The 24,017-nt window shown below is 45.3% G+C and overlaps 1 protein-coding gene across 5 annotated transcripts in view; it reads left to right on the top strand.

The window, feature by feature from the left end:
• The window catches only part of CDYL (chromodomain Y like), a 220,922-nt gene that overhangs the window by 187,742 nt on the left and 9,163 nt on the right, over positions 1 to 24,017 (top strand). For all 5 annotated transcript variants that reach the window (XM_060188752.1, XM_060188751.1, XM_060188750.1 and 2 more), the window contains 2 exons: positions 17,125 to 17,381; positions 18,635 to 18,807. In XM_060188752.1, coding sequence (XP_060044735.1) covers positions 17,125 to 17,381; positions 18,635 to 18,807 — 430 coding nt within the window. The remainder of the gene's footprint in view (positions 1 to 17,124; positions 17,382 to 18,634; positions 18,808 to 24,017) is intronic.

Genomic DNA, 24,017 nt, shown 5'->3' with positions numbered 1-24,017 from the left:
CAGTCTTTCACTATAACACACAGTCTTTCACTATAGCCAAGTTCCAAGTGTTAGACACACTGCAAAGAGCTTAATTTTTGTCGAATCCTAATGGATAGCTGTGATGATTTCTCACACATCTAAAAAATATCCTTCAACATACGCTGGAGAGTATGTTTGTGTAAGCTTGATGCTAAGGGTCTTGTTGTTTGGGAAGTTCTGTGTATTTATTTTGCTATTAGAACGATTAAATCGATGGCTTCAAACTCCCAATATGTGGAGATTTCGTCTGTTGTTATGTGGTGCCAGGAAATGAACGCAGGGCTTTGTACATGGAAGTCTCCTGCTGTTCCTTTCAGCTGCAGCCTAGGCCATGGGAAGTAAGTTTAAGTTCTACTGGGAAAGTCACACACAAGGTTGGGATAACAGTCTTTTCGGTGCAGATTGCCTATTTCTTTCCTGTTAGGAGGTGACACTCAGCATTGGGTTTTTTTGGCTTTGTTTTTTCCTGCCACCAGGGCTATCACTAGAACTTAGTGCCTACATGGTAGATCCACTGCTCTTAGCTGTCATCTTTTATTATTTTTTTTTCCTTTATTTGAAGTTGATTGAAGTTGAAAGTGGAGGGAGAGGGGGAGAGACAGAGAGGACGCAGTACACTAAGATGTGTGCTGAAGCAGGTGCGCTACCACCCGCCCCCCCCATCAGATTGCTTTAAGCTTCTGAGTTATTTTTTACATGAAATCTGCATTCCTATGGATAAGTTTCTATTAAGTTGTGAGGTGGACAGATCTTAACCAAAGAGAACAAAATAAAGACTCCGAACAGTTGATGAAAGTACTTGGTGACCTGGTACAGTTGGGGAGGGGTGCTGATTTAATGAATGAAGCACATACTTTGTAAGTTCAATCCCCAGTGTGGCATGTGACTAGAGCAGTACTCTGGTCTGCATCTCTCTCTCTCTCTGTCTCTCTCTAGAAAAAAAACTTCATGATTTAGTCCACATAGTCTCAACACAAATTGAAAACCCAACGAAACTGCCCTAGAGGGAGGGCGATGGTGTTAGGGTGATTGCTTGTGCCGGCAGGCCTGCTGCTCCGACTAGGTAACGGGCACCACGCACGACTAATGACCACACCGCTGGTCTACAAACAGAGGCAGCTCGCAGTTCCTCACGGCCTATTTCTAAGATAAAATCCGTTTTTCTTTTTTCTGTGGTGCTGCCCAATTCAGGGGAGTGTGGAACTGCTCCACTTGTGGAACACACCCTCTGAGCCAGGCTTGTCACCTGAGGCCTGATGACATCACCAGCAGCCTGGCCCCCAAAAGGGTGACACCTGGTTTACAAGGCCTTGCTTTGAAGAGATTAGTTTTTGAGGTTCTGCATAAGAGTTTGTGTAGGGAGGGAGGGAAAAACAGCTGTGTGTGGGTTAATGTTAGGGGAATCGCTGCTTTATGTGCCCGGGCATGCTGCTGAGTTGTGTCTTCCAGAGCATGTGTGTCCTTTGCTTCCTGGTAGTTATTTGTTACTTGTAGGTCGGGATGGTAATGCCTGTATTTGTATCAGTCTCTTGCTTTCTTTCTTTCTTTTAATATTTATTTAGTTTCCCCTTTTTGTTGCCCTTGTCGTTTTTATTGTTGTTGTAGTTATTGTTGTTATTGATGTCTTCGTTGTCAGATAGGACAGAGAGAAATGGAGAGAGGAGGGGAAGACAGAGGGGGAGAGAAAGACAGACACCTGCAGACCGGCTTCACCATCTGTGAAGCGACACCCCTGCAGGCGGGGAGCCGGGGGCTCGAACCAGGATCCTTAACACTGGTCTTTGTACTTTACGCCATGTGCGCTTAACCCACTGCACCGCCGGCTGACTCCCTTTTATATATATATATATTTTTTTTTTCCCCTTTTTGTTGCCCTTATTGTTTTTGGTCTCTTGCTTTATTAAACACCTTCAGGGAAAAGCTGCTCTCAAAAGTGCTCAGTTGTCATCTTGTTATAGCTTTGCTTTTATCCTGAGATCTCTTTTAATGAAAATGTTCACCTTGGTCTAGAAGTACTTGTTCAGTTCCTATCAGCTAACTTTAACTTCAGAGTTATTTCCTGGGGCTACAGTCACCACCAGCTTGGCCTGACTGGAGGTAATGGTGCTTACCAGCAGGCTCTACCTATGTGGCTGGACCATCCCTGTGGCTCCTACAGGCCTACGGGAGACTCATAGGGAGTCATTTATCTGGAACATCAGTATGCATTATGCAACAGTAAAATCAATGTAGGAGTTGTCCTGGCTTGGATTTTTCTTTTAAATATTTGCCGGGCTAACGTGCAAGGCTTTCAAAGGGCAGACCCGGAAGTGGCAAGTCGGAAACGGAAATGGCTAGGAAAAGGGCGGAGAAAGGCAAAAGGGACTGGAAAGGCAAAAACTTCCTTAGCAACTGTTCCGAGTGTTTTAACTGTTAGGATCAATACTACCCTGGAGGCAGGGAGGGTCTTGAGGGTAGAAAGAAGATAGATCAATCAAAGGAATGGAATGGGTGGGGATCTTTCAGGCAAAACAGTGATTATATAGATAGATAGTATCAGGTATGCAGGGTGCTTTGTGAGCCCTGCCGAGCTCAACCACAGCCTCGCAATTTCCCAACAAATATTTATTTATTCCCTTTTGTTGCCCTTGTTTTATTGTTGTTTCTGATGTCATTGTTGTTGGATAGGACAGAGAGAAATGGAGAGAGAAAGGGGAAGACAGAGAGCAGGAGAGAAAAATAAACACCTGCAGACCTGCTTCACTGCCTGTGAAGGCGACTCCCCCTGCAGGTGGGGAGCCAGGGACTCGAACCGGGATCCTTACACCTGTCCTTGTGCTTGGCGTCACCTGCGCTTAACCCGCTGGGCTAACACCCAACTCCTGGTTTGAACTTTTTTTATAGCTTAGAGATAGGTGAACACGTTGTCTTTTGAAGTCAAAGACAGTGGCGAAGTCTTACTCATGGTCTGTTGCTGTGGGCTCTGTGACAGAATTAGATCTCCCTGTGAATAGTAACAAATGCATGGTGTTCTTAAACTGAGTATGGATGAACTTTTACCAGAGATGCTAGAAATCTTATTCTCAGACAATGTCTGCATAGCAGAAGAACCAGCTTTTGAGCATTTTAGCCCAGAGTATACTAGATGCAATAAGGAGAGACTGAATTAATTTTACTTGAAGTAGGCCTAGTTATGTTCTACAGGGATCTAGCCAAATGGTATATTCTTGTACTATCTTAAGATTTTAAATAATAGTCATACACTATTAAAAAGGAAACAGAAAAAAGAAATTGGTTGTAATCTTCCTACATTAATAGTTGCAAAGTGGACCGGTTAGTTTTAAAGTGAATGTTATAAGGACTAGTGTTGAGAATTCAAACTTATGTCAAGTAAGATAGAATCATTTTTGCAAAAAATAAGAATGTTGGGCCTCAACATTCAGTCTAAGGCTCTGAGGTCCCAGGTTTAATGCCTCGCTCCACCATAAGCCAGAGCTGAACAGTGCTCTGGTGTCTTGTCTATCTGTCTCTCTGTATGTGTGTGTGTCTCTCCCTCCATATGTATGTATATCATAAAATGTTTACCAGTGTGATAAAATCAGATTCAGCTATTGGAGAATTATGCCATATTAATAGTTTTGGTTATTTTTTTCATTTGTTTCTCTTGTTAATTTTTATTTGTAGCACTACAGAGGATGGTAGATCTGCTTCTTCCTTTTTTAATTGCCACTGGGATTATCATTAGGGCCCGGTGACTGCACTATGCATCCACTGCTCCTGGTGGCCATTTTTCCTTTTTTTTTTAATTTTTCTATTGTCTTTACTTCTTTCTGTTTAATTTCACAGGACAGAGAGATATACTGGGGGGGGGGGAGAGAGAAGGAGAGAGATGCCTGAAGACCTGCTTCACTGCTCCTGAAGCATCCCCCCAATGAGGAAGGCGTGAAGGCTTGAACCTGGGCCTGTGCACATGGCAATGTGAGCACTTAGCCAGATGTGCCACCGCTTGGTGCCCCCCCTTTTTTCTCTTTCCATTTCAGTTTTTATACTTTGTTAACTTTGTAGCATACAGTTTTTGGTAAGTTCTTCCTCTCCACCATTTGACTAGCTTTCAAAGCTGATAATGAACTGAAATGTACTTCATTTAAAGTCTTGCTGGATTTATTCTAGGAACTTCTCCTGGTCTGCTTAGTTAGCATTACCATCACTGTTAATTTTTTCATTATCATAAATAAAGCTGAATAGCTTGAATTTGCATCTGTAATTACACATTGCCCATGCTTGAATAAAGCTTCCCATTAACCTTTTTAAATGATGCCCTTCACTTCTAAGGCATTCCATTTCCTCAGCGCTCTTAACTTTGATTCTAAAATTTTGATTGCCAGTAGCTTTGTAACTACTTTGTTGCCATAAAGTATCTTGAAGAACTGAGTAAAGATGGACACATTTCTTTTTGGTCTACTAAGGGCTTGCTTGTTCCTCTAGAGTCAGGAATTCAGATCCCCTTGGGAATTAGAACTCTCTGAGGAGCACGGCACAATTCAAAATGAAGATTAAACTTGACAGAAAGCTCTTCTCCCATAATGGTGCCGTGGAGCACTGGCCTTCGTGCCTCGGAACTTTAAAATCTGGAAAATGACTCTGAATGGTCTCTCTTTGTACCCTGAGCTGATTATAGATGTTGGCAGTTTATGGTAAGATCGCTAATTGGAGTGTTTCTGTTCCAGAGAAGAAAGATCTTCAAGTTCTTTTTATTCTCCTACTGTCAAAATGTCAGTCAGCAAACTGTATGTCATTAAGAGCAGGCAGGCCTAGTGCTCAGAGCCTCAGGCAGGAGCTTGATGAGGCCAGGACCCTGCCCTTGGGAAGCATACAGACTGTATGTGCACATTAACTGTAAGTTAGCCAGGAGAAATAATTTCCTGGCCTTAGAAACGGAAACAAATAATGTTATTTTAAGGGAACTTTCCCCCTAGAATTGGCTAGAGAAACTTGCACAGCATGTCTTTGGTTTTATTAACCCCTCTCTAACGTTACATTTTAATGTATTTTAAGAGGGTCTTTTCTTCCCTCCCAGATCATAATGATCAGAATTGGCTAGAGAAACGTGTATGTCTTGTCTTTGGTAATCATGTCCCTTCTCCAGCATTACACTTTTCTCCCCTGCTTTCCTATTCTGAGAAAGCCAAGGCAATTTTAGCAGGAAATGGGAGCTTCCATGAAGCTCTCCTCTCCTTTCTGCCGTCTTGTCTCTGTCTCTTTGTTTCTGAAAAAGTTGGTCTGAAGCGGTGAGGTCCCAGCAACAAGCCACCCCCACCCCCACCCCACACATAAACAAAGGGAAAATAGATCATCACATGAACAGTAAAATGGACCTTTGGTGTCTTTATCTATCTGAAAAAGTCATTCCTGAGCTGTGAAGACCCAACAACAGCAGCAGAAAGAGTACATGAAAGTGACTGCGCTATAACATTCTCTTCCTTTGAAGGGCTGAGGACCACAGCAAAATGTGCTTCCCTAAGACTTTTGTGCCTGAGGCTCTGAGGCTCCAGGTTCAATCCCCAACACCCACCATAAACCAGAGCTGAGCAGAGCTCTCTAGTCTTTTCTCCCTAAATCTCTCTCATTAAAATAAGTAAAAAAAATTTTAAATGAATGAATCAGATCCTCATTTAAAAAAACTACCTCTGGATATACTACATTAAATCGAACATCAGTGGAATGTTTATTGCAATGGGAATGATTGTAATTATTCTAACAGGCAAGTGGAGGAGGTAGTAAGTGATCTCTGCCCCACTGGAGTCCTACATGGGCTTCTGCCATTTCTCTGCACCAGATGAGCAAGGCCACCTGGCTGTCATTTTTCACAGGGTCACCCATGTAGGTGTCCCCTGAAGACGGGGGGCTGCCTTCAGGCTTCCAGGGTGCCTGCCTTCTGAGCAGCTGAGATTACTGCAGGAAAAGGGTTTTCCTGGCATTGCTAATGGCCCAAGAACTCCAGGCTGTGTGGAGTGTAGAGGAAAAGCAGATGGACTTCCAGAGGCCTGGCTATGCAGCAGCAGCTGCCACATGTCGGTTCCCTGAAAAGTTAGTTAAAGCGATGAGAAATCACCTGAAAACTCACCAAATTACAACTCAGGCCTCTGAAGAAACTCACTTAACCACAGTTGGGTGTGAGTGCATGTGGTCCGTGGAGGAGAAGAGTAGCGGAGAGAGTCTCAGGACAACCAGCACCATTTTGGTAACTACACAGTAGAGCACAGTGTCAGTAGCAGGAAGGCAGGGGACCTCTGGGTGCTTACCCTGGGAACTTAGTGTCACCAGGCTATTGAATTGCCCACAAGAGCTCAGCTGTATTTAAGGAGAGATGTGAGTGAGAAGTAAAGCCATGTGGTTGGTCTGCACAGGCCCCCCCAAAGCTGACTAGGAGAATAAATCCTGTTTGTTCTTTAAAACACTCAAGGTAAAAAAAAGCTGTGGGAGACCATGCTTTTATTGCCAGACTGCAGACATGGCAGTGAGACCCCACATTGACATCACAGGCCATAAACCAGCCCAGTGACGGGTGACAGAACCTCCCCATCTCACTCCCTCTCCATGATACATAGACAGGGAAATACTGTAGCCACAGTGTCACCTGTCGGCACAGCAACAAAAGCCATGCTAAACGTGCAAGCTTAGAAGTAACCGAGCAACGCTGTCTGAAGTTACTAGACTAGGACGTCCACTGTCACCACCATTATGCAGCATAATCCTTGGGGTCCTCGTCACTGCAGTCAGACAAGAAAGAAATACAAAGGTATATTGAAAAGGAAGAAATTCAGCTGTCAGTTTTTGCTGACAAAATTATATGCCTAGAAAACGCCAAAGACTCCACCATAAACTACTGGAAAAAATTAAGTAGCAGATACTAAGTCAATACACAGAAGTCTGTGGCATTTTTGTACACAGGTGAGTCAAGAACGGGAAATGGAGACTCAGTCTCACTCCTGATAAAATCCAAAAGTACTTTGGTAAATCTCGTAAAGGAGGCGAATGACCTGTACATCAAAAGCCACATGACATCAGTAAAAGAGAGATCCGACACACAGAAATAGAAGAATGTTCCTTGTTCCTGGATTGGAAGAATATACATCATTAAAATGGCCATTCTACCAAAAGCAACCTGTAGTTTCAGTGCAGCCCTTCTGAAGATCCCAGTGACATTTTTCAAAGAAATTAAATGACTTGTCCAAAAATTTGTGGAACCCCTTAATAGAACATAGATAGCCAAAGCACTTCTGAGAAGTAAAAGTGGAGGTATCATGCCACCCAACTTCAGGTTATTCTGCAAGGCAACAGTAATTGAAACAGCTTGGTACAGGGGTAAAAAGGGACACTGTGGCCCATGGAACAGAATCAAGAGCCCTCACATGTACAGCCACCTAATCCATAACAAAGGGGCCAACACAGTTTTGTTGCCACATTTTTTTCCCTTTATTGGGGGATTGATGTTTTGCATTTGACAGAGAATACAGTAGTTTCAGTAAAACAATACAACCCCCACTAGGTCCTCTGTCATCCTTTTTGGACCTGTATTCTCCCCCACCCCCACCCCAGAGTCTTTTACATTAGTGCAATGCACCAACTCCAGTTCAGGTTCTACTTGTGTTTTCGTGTCTTATCTTGTTTTTCAACTTCTGCCTGAGAGTGAGATCGTCCCATATTCATCCTCCTGTTTCTGACTTATTTCACTTCACATGATTTCTTCAAGCGCCATCCAAGATGGGCTGAAAATGGTGAATTCACTATTTTTAATAGCTGAGTAGTATTCCATTGTGTATGTAGACCACAACTTGCTCAGCTGCTCATCTGTTGTCGGACACCTGGGTTGCTTCCAAGTTGGGCCAAAACAATTTAAAGAGGTAAAGAAAGTTTCTTCAACAAACTGAATGGCCACATGTAGCAGAGTGAAGCCAGGGGGCCAGGCAGTGGCACTTGGCAGTTAAGCGTATGCGTTTGAGCCGTGTCCCCACCTGCAGCAGGGACGCTTCATGGGTGGTGAAGCAGGTCTGCACTCCTCTCTGTCTTTATGCCTCTCTATCCCCCCCTTCTCTCTTAATTTCTCTCTGTCATATTGAATAAAATTGGCGGGGGGTGGTGCCAGGAGCGCCATTTTTGATTTGCTTTTTCTTTGAACAGTAACAGCATGGTGTACATCATCTGTAACTCTGAAAAGTGATGTCTTTCATCCTGTCATGGGCAAAGATAGTAAATAATAACCTCGGGTATTACATAGTTGCAGTCGACAGATGTAGGGGGGAGGAGGTACAGGACATGGAGATAGTTTCTGCCCAGACCTGTTCGTATGCAGGATGCGGAACACCAGTGGTGACTTTCGGTGACTCAGCTCAGCCTGGTTACCAGCAGCAGGCCGTCCCTTTCCTTGATGACCCCTTCCTGCCACGTTGCTTCAGATTCTCTTAAAATCTAATAAGGAAGTCAGTGGGTGGTGCATCGGATTAAGTGCACATAGTATGAAGCACCCGGACCCTCACAAGGAGCCCAGTTCGAGCCCTCGGATCCCCCCCCAGCTGGGGAGGGGGTCACTTCACAAGTGGTGAAGCAGGTCTGCAGGTGTCCCTTTCTCTCCTCTACTTACCCTCCCCTCTCAATTTCTGTCTTATTGGAAAGGAAAAAAAAATAACCTACCCGAAGTGGTATGTTTGTAGTGCTCTCACCAAGCCCCAGCAACTAGAGGCAAAAGAAAAGAAAAGAAAAGAAAAGAAAAGAAAAGAAAAGAAAAGAAAAGAAAAGAAAAGAAAAGAAAAGAAAAGAAAAACTTTGAAAGAGTTGTCGGTGAGTAGACCTGTTCCAGGGAAAGGAAATTAATCAGAATGTAAAAGTATTTACTTTCCTGAAGTGACTTAACTGTGAAAAGTTAAAATACAACACAGGGACCAGCCAGTAGATGATTTCCATATTTGAGGCTGTTGTGGCCTGTGAAGTGAATGCAGATTCTCAGGAGGGACACGGGAAGACCTGTCAGTATGGCCAGAGCCTCCAGCCCCCGGATGATGGACGCACTGCGTTCTTCACCTGTCTCACTTCGTCTGTTTCAGCCTCTTCTTCGGTTCTTTCCAGTGTTGTTCTCGCATCATTCCCCACCCCTCCTGCTCACTTGCTTACCTGTGCCAGTTTTTGTACCGTAACGAGTCTTCCTCCCATTTGGAGAATGTTCCCAAAACCTGATCTTGGTCCTTTTTTACCTTTAGCCCCTGCCTTTGGGCCAACCAAAACATCCTGTTTCAAGCCGCACGTGTGCAGTACCAGTGAAAGAGACCAACCCCTAGGGCATAGAGATAGCTCGCCCTAGTAGGGTGCATGCCTTCCTTCCCCTGCACGGGCCCTGAGATCACGCTCTGGTGACACGTGGAGGTGTCATGATGGACAGCACAGAGGCAGGGGGAGCTCCACGGATGTAGAGCTGTGCTGTGGCGTCTCTCCCTCAAACAGATGAATGAGGAACATCAGAAGGGTGGTATTCCATGTGTGGCCTGTGTATATGGGGCCTCAACACCACACACACAGCCACAGAAACAGGTACCAGACCATTTGTGGCGTGCCTTGGAACCACACAGGACACGGCCGGTTGAAAACCCTGGCTGCAGCACGTGCCGCACTTCATACTCACGTATCCCACTGTGGCGTGTCTGTCCCTTGATGAGTGATCCTTGGTTTAATGGGAATGATCTTGGGGTTTGGGAGATTATTAATTCTGAGTTGATTTAAAGTTCTTTGGCCTCATTATTTGCCATTTCCTTTTTTTTTTTTTTAATCTCAAAATGCTGTCTTTCCTTTTAAGTTCCCTAATTGCTTCTTGTACTTACTCAGGTTGGTTCTCTCTGAAGTTACTAGTAAACAGTTTTTAATTGAAGAAGCCAATTCATATTCTTTCTTTTGCTTCCTAATTCTGTGTTGAGATTTTTTAACTCCTGTAATTTTCTATTTACCTGCCATCAGTATTTTTCTTCTTTTTTCTTTTTTATATTTATTTTCCCTTTTGTTGCCCTTGTTGTTTTTCATTGTTGTTGTAGTTATTGTTGTTGACGTCGTCATCATTGTTGGATAGGACAGAGAGAGAAGGAGAGAGGGAGGGGAAGACAGAGAGGGGGAGAGAAAGACAGACACCCGCAGACCTGCTTCACCACCTGTGAAGCGACTCCCCTGCAGGTGGGGAGCCCAGGGCTCGAAGGGGGGGGATCTTAGCGCCACACGCGCTTAACCCGCTGCACTGCTGCCCGACTCTCTTGCCATCAGTATTTTTCTTGGATTACAGAGTTATTTAGTGATTTCAGTGAATCATTTGCGTGTTTCATAGAGGTTTTCTTTTGCCTTTTTAAAGAATTAACTTTTAGGTTGGGTGCACATGTCACAGTGCACAAGAATCTGGGCTCAAGCCCCCATGGTCCTCGCATATAAAGGCAGCAGGTGTCCCGCCATTCCTTCCCTCTCAATTTCTCTGTCTCTATCCGAGATAGGTACATAAAGTTCAAAAATTCCGGAACTGGGAGGTAGTGCAGCAGGTTAAGCGCAAATGGCACAAAGTGCAAGGGCCGGCTTAAGGATCCTGGTTCAAGCCCCCAGCTCCCCACCTGCAGGGGAGTCGCTTCACAGGCGGTGAAGCAGGTCTGCAGGTGTCTGTCTTTCTCTCCCCCTCTCTGTCTTCCCCTCCTCTCTCCATTTCTCTCTGCCTTATCCAGCAATGGCTATAACAATTACAACAAGTGCAGCAACAACAAAGGCAATAAAATGGGAAAAATAGCCTCCAGAAGCAGTGGATTTGTAGGTCAGGCACCAAGCCCCAACAATAACCCTGGAAACAAAACAAACAAAAAAATCAGAATTTCAAAAAAAAAAAAATACTATTAAAGACCAAAAAGAATTAACAGTTTGGAGACCAGATGCCTGCATCACCACATGCTCAGCCCAGGCTTGATCCCTGGCACATGGAAGGAAGTTTTGGTGCTGCGGTGTCTCTCCCCCACCGTGTGTGTCTCTGGAACTGGGAAATCACACTTTTATGAGGCCCTGGTTTTACCGTAACTAGATAAAGACAAAAGGGGGATGAATGCCGAATACTTTTAACAAAAAAAAAGAGCATGAAGAATTAACTGTGGGAACTTTGAGTGTGGGTACTGTGCCAGTTGTCTTGTGGGTCCAGAGTGTCACGGCTCCTCCGTCTAGACGCAGGTTGGCTCTGGCTCTCACGACCTGAAGTGCTAGTGGTTCTTCTCCCTGCAAGCCGAGCAGTGGGTCCTTAAGTCTTCTCAAAAAAGAAAGAGGTGCAAAAGAGACTCTTACATGAACAAATCCCTGTGCCCTGCACATGTGGGTGTCCATTCGTGGTGGTGTTGCTGATGGTAATGTTTTCTAGGAGAAATTCCTCAGTCATTTGCTGAGCTTTGCTGACAACCCATTTTCATTACTAGATGTTGTAATGGAGGGTTAATACCTATACATTGTACCATTTTGGGATACAAATACCTAGGACTCAACCCTGGAGTAGATAATTACCATTTTATAATGGAGTAGGTCACAAATAATTTTCCAGTTGCTACTCTTTATCCTACTTGGGGACCTTTGCTTTGAAAGGCCCACATCCACACTCCTCAGCTGACTTCTGACTGGGGGTGTTCGTAGAATTAGGAGCCCGGGAAGAAATCTGGCCAGTATTCTCCCCACCCACCCACCCACCCACCCCAGAGTCTTTTACTTTGGTGTAATACTCCAATTCCATTTCAGGTTCGACTTGTGTTTTCTTTTCTAATCTTGTTTTTCAACTTCGGCCTGAGAGTGAGATCATCCCATATTCATCCTTCAGTTTCTGACTTATTTCACCCAACATGATTTTTTCAAGGTTCATCCAAGATCGGCTGAAAATGGTGAAGTCACCATTTTTTACAGCTGAGTAGTATTCCATTGTGTATATATACCACAACTTGCTCAGCCACTCATCTGTTGTTGGACACCTGGGTTGCTTCCAGGTTTTGGCTATTACAACTTGTGCTGCCAAGAACATATGTGTACACAGATCTTTTTGGATGGATGTGTTGGGTTCCTTAAGATATATCCCCAGGAGGGGAATTGCAGGGTCATAGGGTAGGTCCATTTCTAGCCTTCTGAGAGTTCTCCAGACTGTTCTCCACAGAGGTTGGACCAATTGACATTCCCACCAGCAGTGCAGGAGGGTTCCTTTGTCCCCACACCCTCTCCAGCATTTGCTGCTATTACCTTTTCTGATGTATGACATTCTCACAGGAGTGAAGTGATATCTCATTGTTGTCTAATTTTACATTTGGTTGTCTTTATTCCATCATGAATTTTCTTATATATCCTGGTATGTTTGGTGAATAGTGTTGAATGAAGACTGGAGCTTGAGGCTGGGTGGTAGCACACCTGTTTGAGCGCTCATATTACAATGCACAAGGACCAGTGTTCAAGCCCCCAGTCCCTACCTGCAGGGCAAAAGCTTTACAAGTTGTGAAGCAGGGCTGCAGGTATCTCTCTGTTTCTCCCCCTCTCAACCTTTCCCCTTCTCTCAATTTCTGGCTGTCTCTATGAAAGAAAGAAAGAGAGAGAGAGGGAGAGAGAAAGAAAATAGAAAAAGACTTGAGCTTTTAAAAATAATAATAGCCAGGGACTAGGTGGTGGCGCACATGTTACAGTGCACCAGGACCCAGGTTTGAGCCCCTGGCCCTCACCTGCAGGGGGGAAAGCTTCACAAGTGGTGAAGCAGTGCTGCAGGTGTCTCTCTGTCTCTATCTCCCCCTTCCCTCTCAATTTCTGTTTCTATCCAGCAAATAAAGATTTAAAAAAAAATTTAGGGAGTCGGGCTGTAGCGCAGCGGGTTAAGTGCAGGTGGCGCAAAGCACAAGGACCAGAGTAAGGATCCCAGTTCGAACCCCGGCTCCCCACCTGCAGGGAAGTCGCTTCACAGGCAGTGAAGCAGGTCTTTCTCTCCTCTTCTCTGTCTTCCCCTCCTCTCTCCATTTCTCTCTGTCCTATCCAACAACGACAACAACAATAATAACTACAACAATAAAACAACAAGGGAAACAAAAGGGAATAAATAAATAAAGTAAATATTAAAAAAATTTTTAAAGAAGCATCTTTAAAAATAATAATAATAGCCAGGTACTTCACAACCATAGAGGGAATGGTCGATAACTGCTTAGATCATCATAGAGACTGTTCCTAAATTAATTCTGACTAGTCATTTTCACCTGTATTAGAACTATGTCCTAGATAAAGCTATATGATTATAACTAGCAGGGTTAGAAGCTTGTTAGTTATAATCACCCACTATCCAAAAATTATCTTCCAGTGAAATCTTTACCACTAAGATCTTTATTGGGAGCTATTAGAGTTAAAATTGGGGGTGAGGTTAACTTTTTAGTGATTGGTGGTAACAGACCAGGATAGTGGAAATAAGTAAAACTAGTGTGTTTTGTGTACTCTGTATCCACTTCTGATATCAAAGTTAAATCATCAAAAAATGGTCCATTTCGTTGCCTTAATTCTAAAACTGCATTACTTCTATACTCAGCTTTCTTTTCTTCTATCAAATCATGTTTGTTTGTGTATGAGAAAGTGAGTGAGAAGCAGAGTCCCTCTGGTGTCTGTATTGCCAGGGAGCAAACTCAGGACTTCATGCGTAAGGTTCTAACTTCCATCCACTGCGCCGTGCTCAGCTTTATCTTGCCCTGTTTCCAGAGTCAAATCTTTAATTAATTTTTTTCTACCTTTGCTACTTTGTGTTTCTTTTTGCTTCTGCTGCATCATTTAGTCTCATTCATATTTTCCCAGAAATCTGCCCAATTTTCAAAGACCATCTAATGTATTTGCCTGTTACATGCAGAGAGGTTTTGCTTTGTCAGATTGGTATGATAGGAAGCCTGCTCTCATCTCTAGGTCTCTGTTAACTGGTTTTATCTGAAAGCTATTTTCTTACTTTACATATCTCTAGTGATTTCAAAGTCCTGAGCATTGAGAAATTTACATTTGGGGGAATGATGTATTTCTTGGTGGCTTCCTGCTATGGAAGGATTTTAGGCTTCGAGGCCATGCCTAGTCTTTATATGTGACCTTCAAACAGTCCCATGGACCTGTCTGTGGTTCTGCAAATAAAGCATGGGTTCATTATGTCTGCTCTGGGAAACCACAGGGTGTAACCTGCCCATGGTCACTCTGATGCCGTCATGGTCCCTGCAGTTGGGATGGACAGAATTTGGTCCTGGCCGCCCGCTGTGCCCATATTTCTGTACCCACCTCTGTGTTCAGACGCAGCGCCCCCGGGAACTTCAGTGCAGGTACGGAGCTGCTATGCCGGAACAGGTGCGGAACAGGGGGCCAACTCTTACAGAGCCAGGCAGTTGTCACCTGCCCTTGTCAGCCTGTGTCCTCTCTGAGTCACCTGTCTCCCCCAGGCTGCACAGGGTTATCCTGATGGGATCTCTAATCACGCAAGGCGTCTTTCTCATCAGCCATCACCTAAGCAACCCAGTGCCATCACTAACAGGTGGGCCTCTCTTCCTGAACACACGTTTTCTAAGATTCTTAATTTGAATAGGTGTGTCTTCAGTTTTCATCTTTCAGTTTACCTCTGGCAGGCTCCTGCCCTCCTTGCTCTAGTGAAGCAATTTGCATGTGTTTGTTAACAGCCTCTGGTCTGCCTGCCTCTCCTCTCCGCCTCTTAGCAGTGTACCGCTACTGTTGACAGGTGCTCAGTCTCTGGATGTCCTTTCCTTTCTTTTGGAATTCAGTTACTACTTTCCTGCTTACACAGGTTCACACTCGTCCTTTGAAGTTCCTCCCTCAGTCACCCCTCATTTCTGCACACCAGTGCCAGATGCTTAGCTGTGTCCCTGCCCTCTCCTGTGCCATGACTGAGCTCTGGAACATCTTTACCTGAATGACTTCCAGGCACAAAACCAAATCTCTCTTTCTCCACCCCACCCCCATAGCTTCAGACGTGTGGATGTATTTCTCCCGAGTGCCTGTTCAGTGGCTCCGAAGCATCTAGGATCCATTTCTCTGTACTCCGGCAGATTGTTGGCTCCAGCTGTAGTGAAGTGGGCGGCTAAAGAATAGGGAAGGTGTAGCCGGCAAGTGTCGGTCCTTGTGAGGCTGTGCCGGCATGAGGATGAAGGGGAGAGACCAAGACGAGGAAAGTAGAGAGGGTTTTGTTTGTTTGTTATTATCTTCATTTTACAAAATTACATGTCAGCAGGGGTTAAATCCACACCATCCCCACCACCAGAGTTCTGAATCTTCAGTCTCCCCACTGCAAGCCACCACAGTTCCACTAAGGTTGTAGACATGGGCCAACCCATCATCTCTGCAACTATCTGTCCACATTTATACATCATTGCCCCCTTTTTTTCTGATTCAATCCGTAGAGAGGATTTTTCAAGTGTGAAAGGTATCAGAAGACAATTTTCATATAGATTAATCTGGTGGGGCAGCTTGAGTCTTCAAAGAAGGATCTCTGCTATTGGCAGCCCCCTGCAAAGAAACATCAAATATCTGTGCAGCTGGAGTATTTCAGGTTATAAATCTCCTAGAAAGTGATCCTAGGGCGGGGGTACATAGTGTAATGGTTATGCAAAGAGACTCTTGCCTGAGGCTTCAGAGTCGCACGTTCAATCCTCTGCACCACCATAAGCCAGAGTGGAGCAGTAGAAAGAGAGAAAAGAGGAAGGAAGAGAAGGAAAAGGAGAAAGAGCTGCTCTGCTGCCTTTGACTTGGTGTATCCAAAGTTATAATAAAAGTAAGTTTTTAAAGCACTGAAGGAGATACTGTAATGGCTACACATAACTCTCATACCTGAGGTTCCTAAAGTCCCTAGTTCAGTCTCCTGTACCACCATGATGAGCCAGAGCCATGCAGTGCTCTGGTAAAAAACAACAACGGGGCCGGGTGGTGGCACACCTGGTTGAGCGCACATGCTACAGTGCACAAGGACCCAGGTTCGAGCCCCCGGTCCCCACCTGCAGGGGGAAAGCTTCACAAGTGGTGAAGCAGGACTGCAGGTGTCTCTCTGTCTCTCTCCCTCTCTACCACCCCCTTCCCTCTCAATTTCTGACTGTCTCTATCCAACAAATAAAGAAAAAAAAAAAGGAAAAAAACAACAACAAAATATACAGTGTTTATTGGCAGTGTGAATAGTAAAATGAATTCTAGAGCACCCATTTGCTGGACCAAAAAAGTAAGGAGCCTGTTTCAAAGATCCTGTCAGATGAATAAAAGCAAGACAGGACAGTGCTCTCTCTGTCTGGCGTACAACCATTTGTGTTTTTAATAAGGCACAGGAGAAACGTTGATATTTGACTAAAATGATTTCTATCGCTTTACCAAAATTACTTGATTTCTCTGCGATGTCCGCTCTAAGTCAGGAGGCTAATCCTTTACCTTAATACTTGAATTCTTACCCCACCATATCTCTGTCACTAGGAAAGTGTGAAGTCAAGCACTTGATTATGGTGGCAATGTTACATTCATGAGACCCTAGCCTAAAGACTGACTGAAAAACTGTAAACCGGGTTGATGTCCGGGAACTGATGGGAAGAAAAAAGTAGCAGGAGAGATTGCAGCAGCCTGGTAATGACGGAAGGCCTGGTCATGGCCCCATTGGGTGGTACAGCCTCATCGTGGGTCTGCGGTGCCTGGTGTGTCCGCCAGTCAGCCTTGCATTCAGAGAAAGAATTTTCAACCAAGGCAGCCATCCCTAGCTCTAATAATAGATTTGCTTCAACTAATTCCCTTTCTTTCCCGCCACCTTGTCAAATCTAGAATAGGTACTCTTTATGAGATCTGTTATCTTTTAATCCTTGAGAAATCTCAGATTTCATAACTTCTTTCAGGTAGTTCTTTTCCATCTTTATTTCTTAGGCAAGAAAAGAGGAGCATTTCTTTGAAGGAAAGCAAAACACCTTTAAGAGAGAACTTTTTAAAGGGTCTGAAGTTCCCATTCCTGCACTAATGCTTTGGATGCTATATTTGTACTGAGCATTTCAGAGACAACACTGGGGAATGAGAGAGCAGCAGAACCTCACAGCCACTGTGGTTCCAAACTCTTGACAGGTGCATCTCCATTTATGGACGCATTGACAGCCAACGGGACAGCCAACTTACAGACATCGGTCACAGGAGTGACAGCCGGGAAAAGGAAATTTATTGATGACAGAAGAGACCAGCCTTTTGACAAGCGGTTGCGTTTCAGTGTGAGGCAAACAGAAAGCGCCTACCGATACAGAGATATTGTTGTCAGGAAGCAGGACGGCTTCACCCACATCTTGCTATCAACCAAATCCTCAGAGAATAATTCTCTAAATCCAGAGGTGAGAGTCGTTCCTGGGCTGGGGCTGAGTTCCCACTCCTCACTCTCTTGCTTCCTAGCCCTGCTTGGCCCAGTTGGCACTCCTCTGTGCTCTTTCTGAGTCTCCTGAGAGGTCTCACAAGCCCCCACCCCGCCCCGCTAGGATGCAGAGGTAGGGTAGTTGGGACAGGATGCATGTCTTTCTGCACTCTCATGGTGGGGACCAGAGATCTGACTAAGGGGCTGGGTGTTGTGCCTCTGCATTCTTTGACCCCTCAGGGAGCGTCCCGGAAGTCCCCTGTTAATGTGTGTGCACCTGCCTAGCCAGAGTTTCCAGCAGATTCTTGGAGGGTTCTTGCTCAGATAGGCTGGAAATGCCCATTCAGAATAGCCCACCATCATTTCTAGTCAACCTGCAGCGTTGTCACGGAACTTCAGCCACTCGGGTGTCCCCAGGCATCTCTGCTGACCAAGTGCTGCTTGTTCTCAAGGAGCAAGGGAGACTGCTTATTGCAGTGGTTCAAAAGTAACTCTGTGAAGTTTCGAGAATCAGAAGGGTTGGAACCTGCACTGTAGTTAAAGCTTAACTTCTAGCAGTTGTTAGGGCCTTCCCCCGGCCATTAAAAGAAAGCCACACTGACAAAGTCTGTCTGTCAGCGAGAGTCTTGGGACAGACCAGTCCAGGTCCCTCCTGCACAGTCGTGAACTGCAGAGCCCTTCACTGGCTATCTGTGGAGCTTCACAGAGGCCTTTGTCAGTGCTGTGTGCCTTCTGGACCAGCTGTCCTGCGCTGCTACACTCGTGTTCACGACACCTAAGCACCAACTTGTCTGGGTTTCAGTCCCAGGTGTGGTAGGCTGGGTTTTTGTTTGGTTTTTATTTAAGATTTCTCAGCGGGAAGGGACAAGGAGACAGAGAACTGAACCAGTTTCTTTCAACTGGTTGGATGTGCCACCTGCTGTCCAAACTGTGAGAAACACCAAGGAGATGTGTGGCATATGTCTCTCTTGCGAGAGCCCCTGGGGCTAGAATAGTGGGTCAGCCAACACAGGTGCCAAATGATCCCTCCTGATCATTAGTGGGGCCATCACCCTCTGTCCCTCGCCTCCCTAGTCTGTGGTAGTCGAGGCCATAAAATGTACGAGCTCATTTAAATGCCAGTGAAGGTAGGGAACCACAGCACTACAAATGTCTTGTATCCGGATGCTCAGTAATAAAAGGCTGGGGGCCTGTGTCGGAGCTGCTCTCCCCACTTTAACCCCTGGTGACTTGCAGGTGATGAAGGAAGTGCAGAGTGCCCTCAGCACCGCAGCCGCTGACGACAGCAAGCTGGTGCTGCTTAGCGCGGTGGGCAGCGTCTTCTGCTGCGGCCTGGACTTCATCTATTTCATACGGCGGCTGACAGACGACAGGAAACGAGAAAGCGCTAAGATGGCCGAAGCAATCAGGTAGGCCCCGTGGTGATCTGTGAATGTGGCTGTCAGCCTTCCCTCCTCGTGCTCCAGCCCCTGATGGGACGGTCTGTAACGGCCTGATGAATGAAATGTACACCCCCCACGCACACCCAGAGACACCGGCAGCGAAAGGAATACATCACCAGTCTTTGCAAACCGGGAATAAATTACTACGTGCCTAGAGCGAATCACTGGTTTCCAGGTTGGCTGCAGCTCGGTGAGGGTTCAGAGACTGTTGTGATGGTCGAAACACACAGTTTCCTTCATTTGTACTGCGAGTGTGCGCTGTCTACAGCCCTTGAAGAAGGATGTGCGCTCTTTCCCATCAGACCTTTGCACCTGCTTCAATTTAAAACCAGTTGGCGAGGCTTTGGGGCGGCTAGTTTCAAGTTATCTCAGGTTCCAAACACACATAAAAGTAGGCATACAGAGTAAGAAGGAAAGTTCCCTAGCCAGGGACATAACTCAGTGGTAGAGCACGTGTTTCACATCGCACGCACGCACACTTCCCTTTCTCTCACTCTCCACCCCTCCCACCCTGGTCCTGGCTATATACCATTCACTTATATAATTTCCCCAACCATTATCTATATTTGCAAATATGGTTTTCAGATACATAAGTAACACAGCTTAATTTTTATTTCTGTTAAATGAGATTGTATTGTTTCATCTTGCTTTTTTTTTCCCCTGTAACAGTTTGACTATAGATATTTGTTTCCTGTTTTTTGATTTTCCACTGTCATAACAATGCAAAAACCTTTCCATAAGCCACCTCACTATACTATGAGCATATTAAAAACACTTTATTCTGATCCCTTGCTTTTCACCCTAAGCATTGTGTGTCATTAAAGAACTGAATTTTTGAAAGATCAATTTAACTACTTAACTAAATGATTAACTCCAGTATCCAAATAGACCATTGTGCCATCCTAGACACTGTCCTAAAATTATCCCACAAGACTGCCCTCAGGATCTTCTTTGCTTGCCTTATTTCACAGAAGGCTGAAAACTTAAGAGGTGCAGTCTTCCAAATCCCCCAGACACACTCCCCCTGGCAAAAGTTGGTTGGATCTTCTCCAGAATTCCCAGATGCTTGGAGAGGTGAAGTCAAACTACTTTTAATTCCTAGGCTCTGAATGGCTGAGATCCTCTGTAAATTGACAGGAGAGAGGGGTGGTGGTGCACACATGTTACGATGCACGATGACCCAGGGTCAAGCCCCCAGTCCCCACCTGCAGGAGGAAAGCTTCACGAGTGGTGAAGCAGTGCTGCAGGTGTCTCTGTCTCCTCCTTCCCTCTCAGTTTCTGGCTGTCCCTAGCCAAGAATAAAAGATAATAAAACAATGAAAATTAAATAAATTGACTGGGGGGCTGGGATGGGAGTAGGAAAGCCTCTAGAAGAATCCTGGGAAACAGACAGCATCACGTGCAGTGCCAGGGACACGGTCAGGGCGTCATGCTTCCAAATCCAGTGCTCTAACCACTGCACCACCTCGACCCGCTCAGTACATTTCACATAATACACTTTTCTCACCGCCTGTTGGCATACATACAGGGAATATTATCTATTCCTTAATCTATTAGCCCTTTGCCTTTTTTTTTAAATCTAATCTAATCAGTAGATCTCAGGTAGTAACTTATTATCTGTGATTGCCGCACAGCTACCGTGATTGGGCCGTGCTCTGAGGACGAAATAGGGTTTGGCAGCCAACTGCCAAGTTCCTGCCCTGGCACTCCCCTGGCGCTCCCCTGGCACTCCCCTGGCACTTCTGTCGCACGAAGCTCTGCTCCTCTCCTGGCGTCTCCACCCTCACGCGGCCCTTCTTGTTGGGCGCCCTTGAGGCTACAGTTTGAGCTCTTGGGGTTAGGAAAAGGAAATGGAGAGGCCTCACTTGTTCAGCTCTTAGGCAGCTTTAATTTTCCCTCTGCTCCATACTCCCATCTCACACAAAGTTGTTTTGGCATTCTGCGGGAAGCGAAATCCTGCTCTAGCAAAGCCCTCTAGATTCTGGAGACATATTTTCCTTTTTTAAAAAAAATATTTATTTATTCCCTATTGTTGTAGTTATTATTGTTGTCGTCGATGTTGGATAGGACAGAGAGAAATGGAGAGAGGAGGGGAAGACAGAGAGGGGGAGAGAAAGACAGACACCTGCAGACCTGCTTCACCGCCTGTGAAGCGACTCCCCTGCAGGTGGGGAGCCGGGGTTCAAACCGGGATCCTTATGCCGGTCCTTGTGCTTTGCGACACCTGCGCTTAACCCGCTGCGCTACAGCCCGACTCCCTGGAGACATATTTTTGTCATGGGGTTGAAATTTGTCATGGGGTTGAAATTTTCTGTAAGTACTCTGTCAGGATCAGAAAAAGTTACACTGGATTCGCTTAACCTTTACTCTTGTTTCTTGTTCATTTGCATTTAAGTTAATTCCGCGCGTCGAAGATTTGCTTACAGACATTGGATTAAATTGCTGTGTGTACTTTTATTTCTGTGGTGTCTTGAATTCCTTAAAACTTTGGGACCAAGACACCATTGTAGCAGGTTGCAGAAGAAAAGTAGGACATAAAATCAGGTTTAAACACCAGAGCGTCTGATGGATGTCCTCTGCTGCTTGTCCCTTTATCAAGATTACTAATGACAAGTCGTCTGTAGATTAATTGTAGTAATATATACTGGACAGAGCCACCTGCTAATGTGTATGCCCCGGCCTTGTCTTCCCCAAACAAATGCCGTTCTATTCGGCTCTTCTGAGGTGTGGGTGATGTCAGTGAAATACTAAATGCTTTACAAAAGATCCTAGGGTATGCAGGTTTTCTTTTATCTTAAGTCTTGTAAAACTAATTTTGTGGCAGATACTTCTTCCCTGCCTGGCCAGTACCCGACAACACCTTTAGCATCAATTCACGGATAATTAAGAGGCAGCTGCGATTTGAACTCAGTGTGTTACACTAAGCAGATCTGTGCTCTCATGTATTTGGGGGTTAAGTTCTAAAATGGATCTGCTTTATGAGGTCCAACAGATGCAGGCTCTGCCCTCCCGTGATGCTGGGTACTGCCCTGAGGACTTCAGTCCTTCGTGTCTCCACGAGTCTGGTGGTGGCATGAGAGGGCAGCTCGCGTGGCTCTGGTCCTGGGAAGTTCTTGGTAAATATACCAAGAAGCACATAGATGCAGGTTTTGGCTTTGTGTTTGACTCTCCCAGTGACCCATGCTCATTGTTGTCATCTGCCTTCACCCTGTAGAAGGACCAGGTCATGGCTTTATTCCAGCTGGACAACAGTTTCTCCAGCCTATTAAGACAGAACACTGTTGCACAGTTAGTAATTCATTTTGCCATTTTTCTGTATAATTCTTTCGTAGACTATTCTGGTTATTTATTTTTTTTTTTCTCATTAACCTGCCATCCTTTTCCTGGTTTCCAGATGTGGTTAGTCCTGGTAGGGGACAGATGAGAGGAGCTACCTACCCCAGTGGACCTGGGGCCCATGTCTGAAACATGTTTTAGATCATGGAGACAATTCATAGGATGGGACCTTTCAAATTGCATCAGCAACAGAGCATAGAAACTGTTACGCTCATCATGTGCCGTTGATCCAAAACAGGTGGCACAGTTGAAGTAACCTCATGTGACAATTACTTTTACTTAAAACTTGCCCTTCAAAAAATACGTGAGCCCTCATGACAGCTTTAGGGTAGAGGAACTCTCTCTAAGTTGCCTAAATCGTGGTTTTTTAAAATTATTTATTTATTCCCTTTTGTTGCCCTTGGGTTTTTTTTTTTAATTATTATTGTAGTTATTATTGTTAATGTCATCGTTGTTGGATAAGACAGAGAGAAATGGGAGAGGAGGAGGAGAGAAAGATAGACACCTGCAGGCCTGCTTCACCACCCGTGAGGCAGCCCCCCTGCAGGTGGGGAGCCGGGGGCTCAAACTGGGATCCTTATGCCATGCCGGGCCTTGCGCTTTGTGCCACGTGCACTTAACCCACTGTGCTACCACCCGACTCCCAACTAAGTCGTGATTTTTTTTTTTTTTTAATTTAAGAAAGGAGACATTAACAAAACCATAGGATAAGAGGGTACAGTTCCACACAATTCCCACCACCCGATCTCCATATCCCATCCCCTCCCCTGATAGCTTTCCCATTCTCTATCCCTCTGGGAGCATGGACCCAGGGTCATTGTGGGATGCAGAAGGTGGAAGGTCTGGCTTCTGTAATTGCTTCCCCGCTCAACCTGGGCGTTGACTGGTCGGTCCATACTCCCAGTCTTGCCTCTCTCTTTCCCTAGTAGGGTGGGTCTCTGGGGAAGTGGAGCTCCAGTACACGTTGGTGGGGTCGTCTGTCCAGGGAAGTCTGGTTGGCATCATGCTGGCATCCGGAACCTGGTGGCTGAAAAGAGAGTTAACATACAAAGCCAAACAAATTGTTGAATGACCATGGACTTAAAGGCTGGAATAGTGCAGATGAAGTGTTGGGGGCTACTCCCTGCAGGCTTTTGTGTATTTCAGCTTTCAGGTATATATTTTTCCCTGGTTTATGGGCACGTGTGAACATATGCTCTGTCTCAGGGGACCTGGACTATATCTCTGTTTGGGGACTTTATTGGGGAGTGGACCACCTGGAATGGAATTAGAGAATACTATGAAAGGAAAGGTCTCACCCGAGTGATGAAGCTGAAGGGTTGTCATTCCACACCTGAAGTCTCTGGACACAGTCTGAAGTCTTAAGTCGTGATTTTTAAAGATTATCAAGAGAGATCGATGTGACTTAAATTTCTGGATTCCAGAGAACACTCGGGTTGTTACATTTTTGTCCCAAAGATGATGGAGATTGGATTTAGAATTACTGAGAACTCTATAATGGTGACCTAAACTGAGACAGTCTTCAAAGGATTAATTGTAGTTGTTCTGGTATGTGTTTGTCCATTTCTTCACCATGTTAAATCATAATGAGAAGCAACCTCCAAGCACAGAATCAGATGACGCTAGCTAGAGGAAGCCGCACACCCCAGTGCGGTGTGGCACCAGCCTCCCCGACACTGAAAAGCAGCCACTTTTCCAGCATGAGCCTAAAAACCCAAAAATAGCGCCTGGTTTCCTTTTATAAAAATCCACAGCTTCCGTAGGAAAGCTGCCCTGCCCGATCTCAGGACCCTCAGAACTCCTGCTGCAGCTGTACTCAGCCGCCCACGACAAAACCCAGA

This window comes from Erinaceus europaeus, chromosome 4 (assembly GCF_950295315.1).
Source record: "Erinaceus europaeus chromosome 4, mEriEur2.1, whole genome shotgun sequence".
Lineage (NCBI taxonomy): Eukaryota > Metazoa > Chordata > Mammalia > Eulipotyphla > Erinaceidae > Erinaceus > Erinaceus europaeus.
The sequence above is the reverse complement of the archived record's forward strand: the minus strand, read 5'-3'. Positions and strand labels throughout refer to the sequence as shown.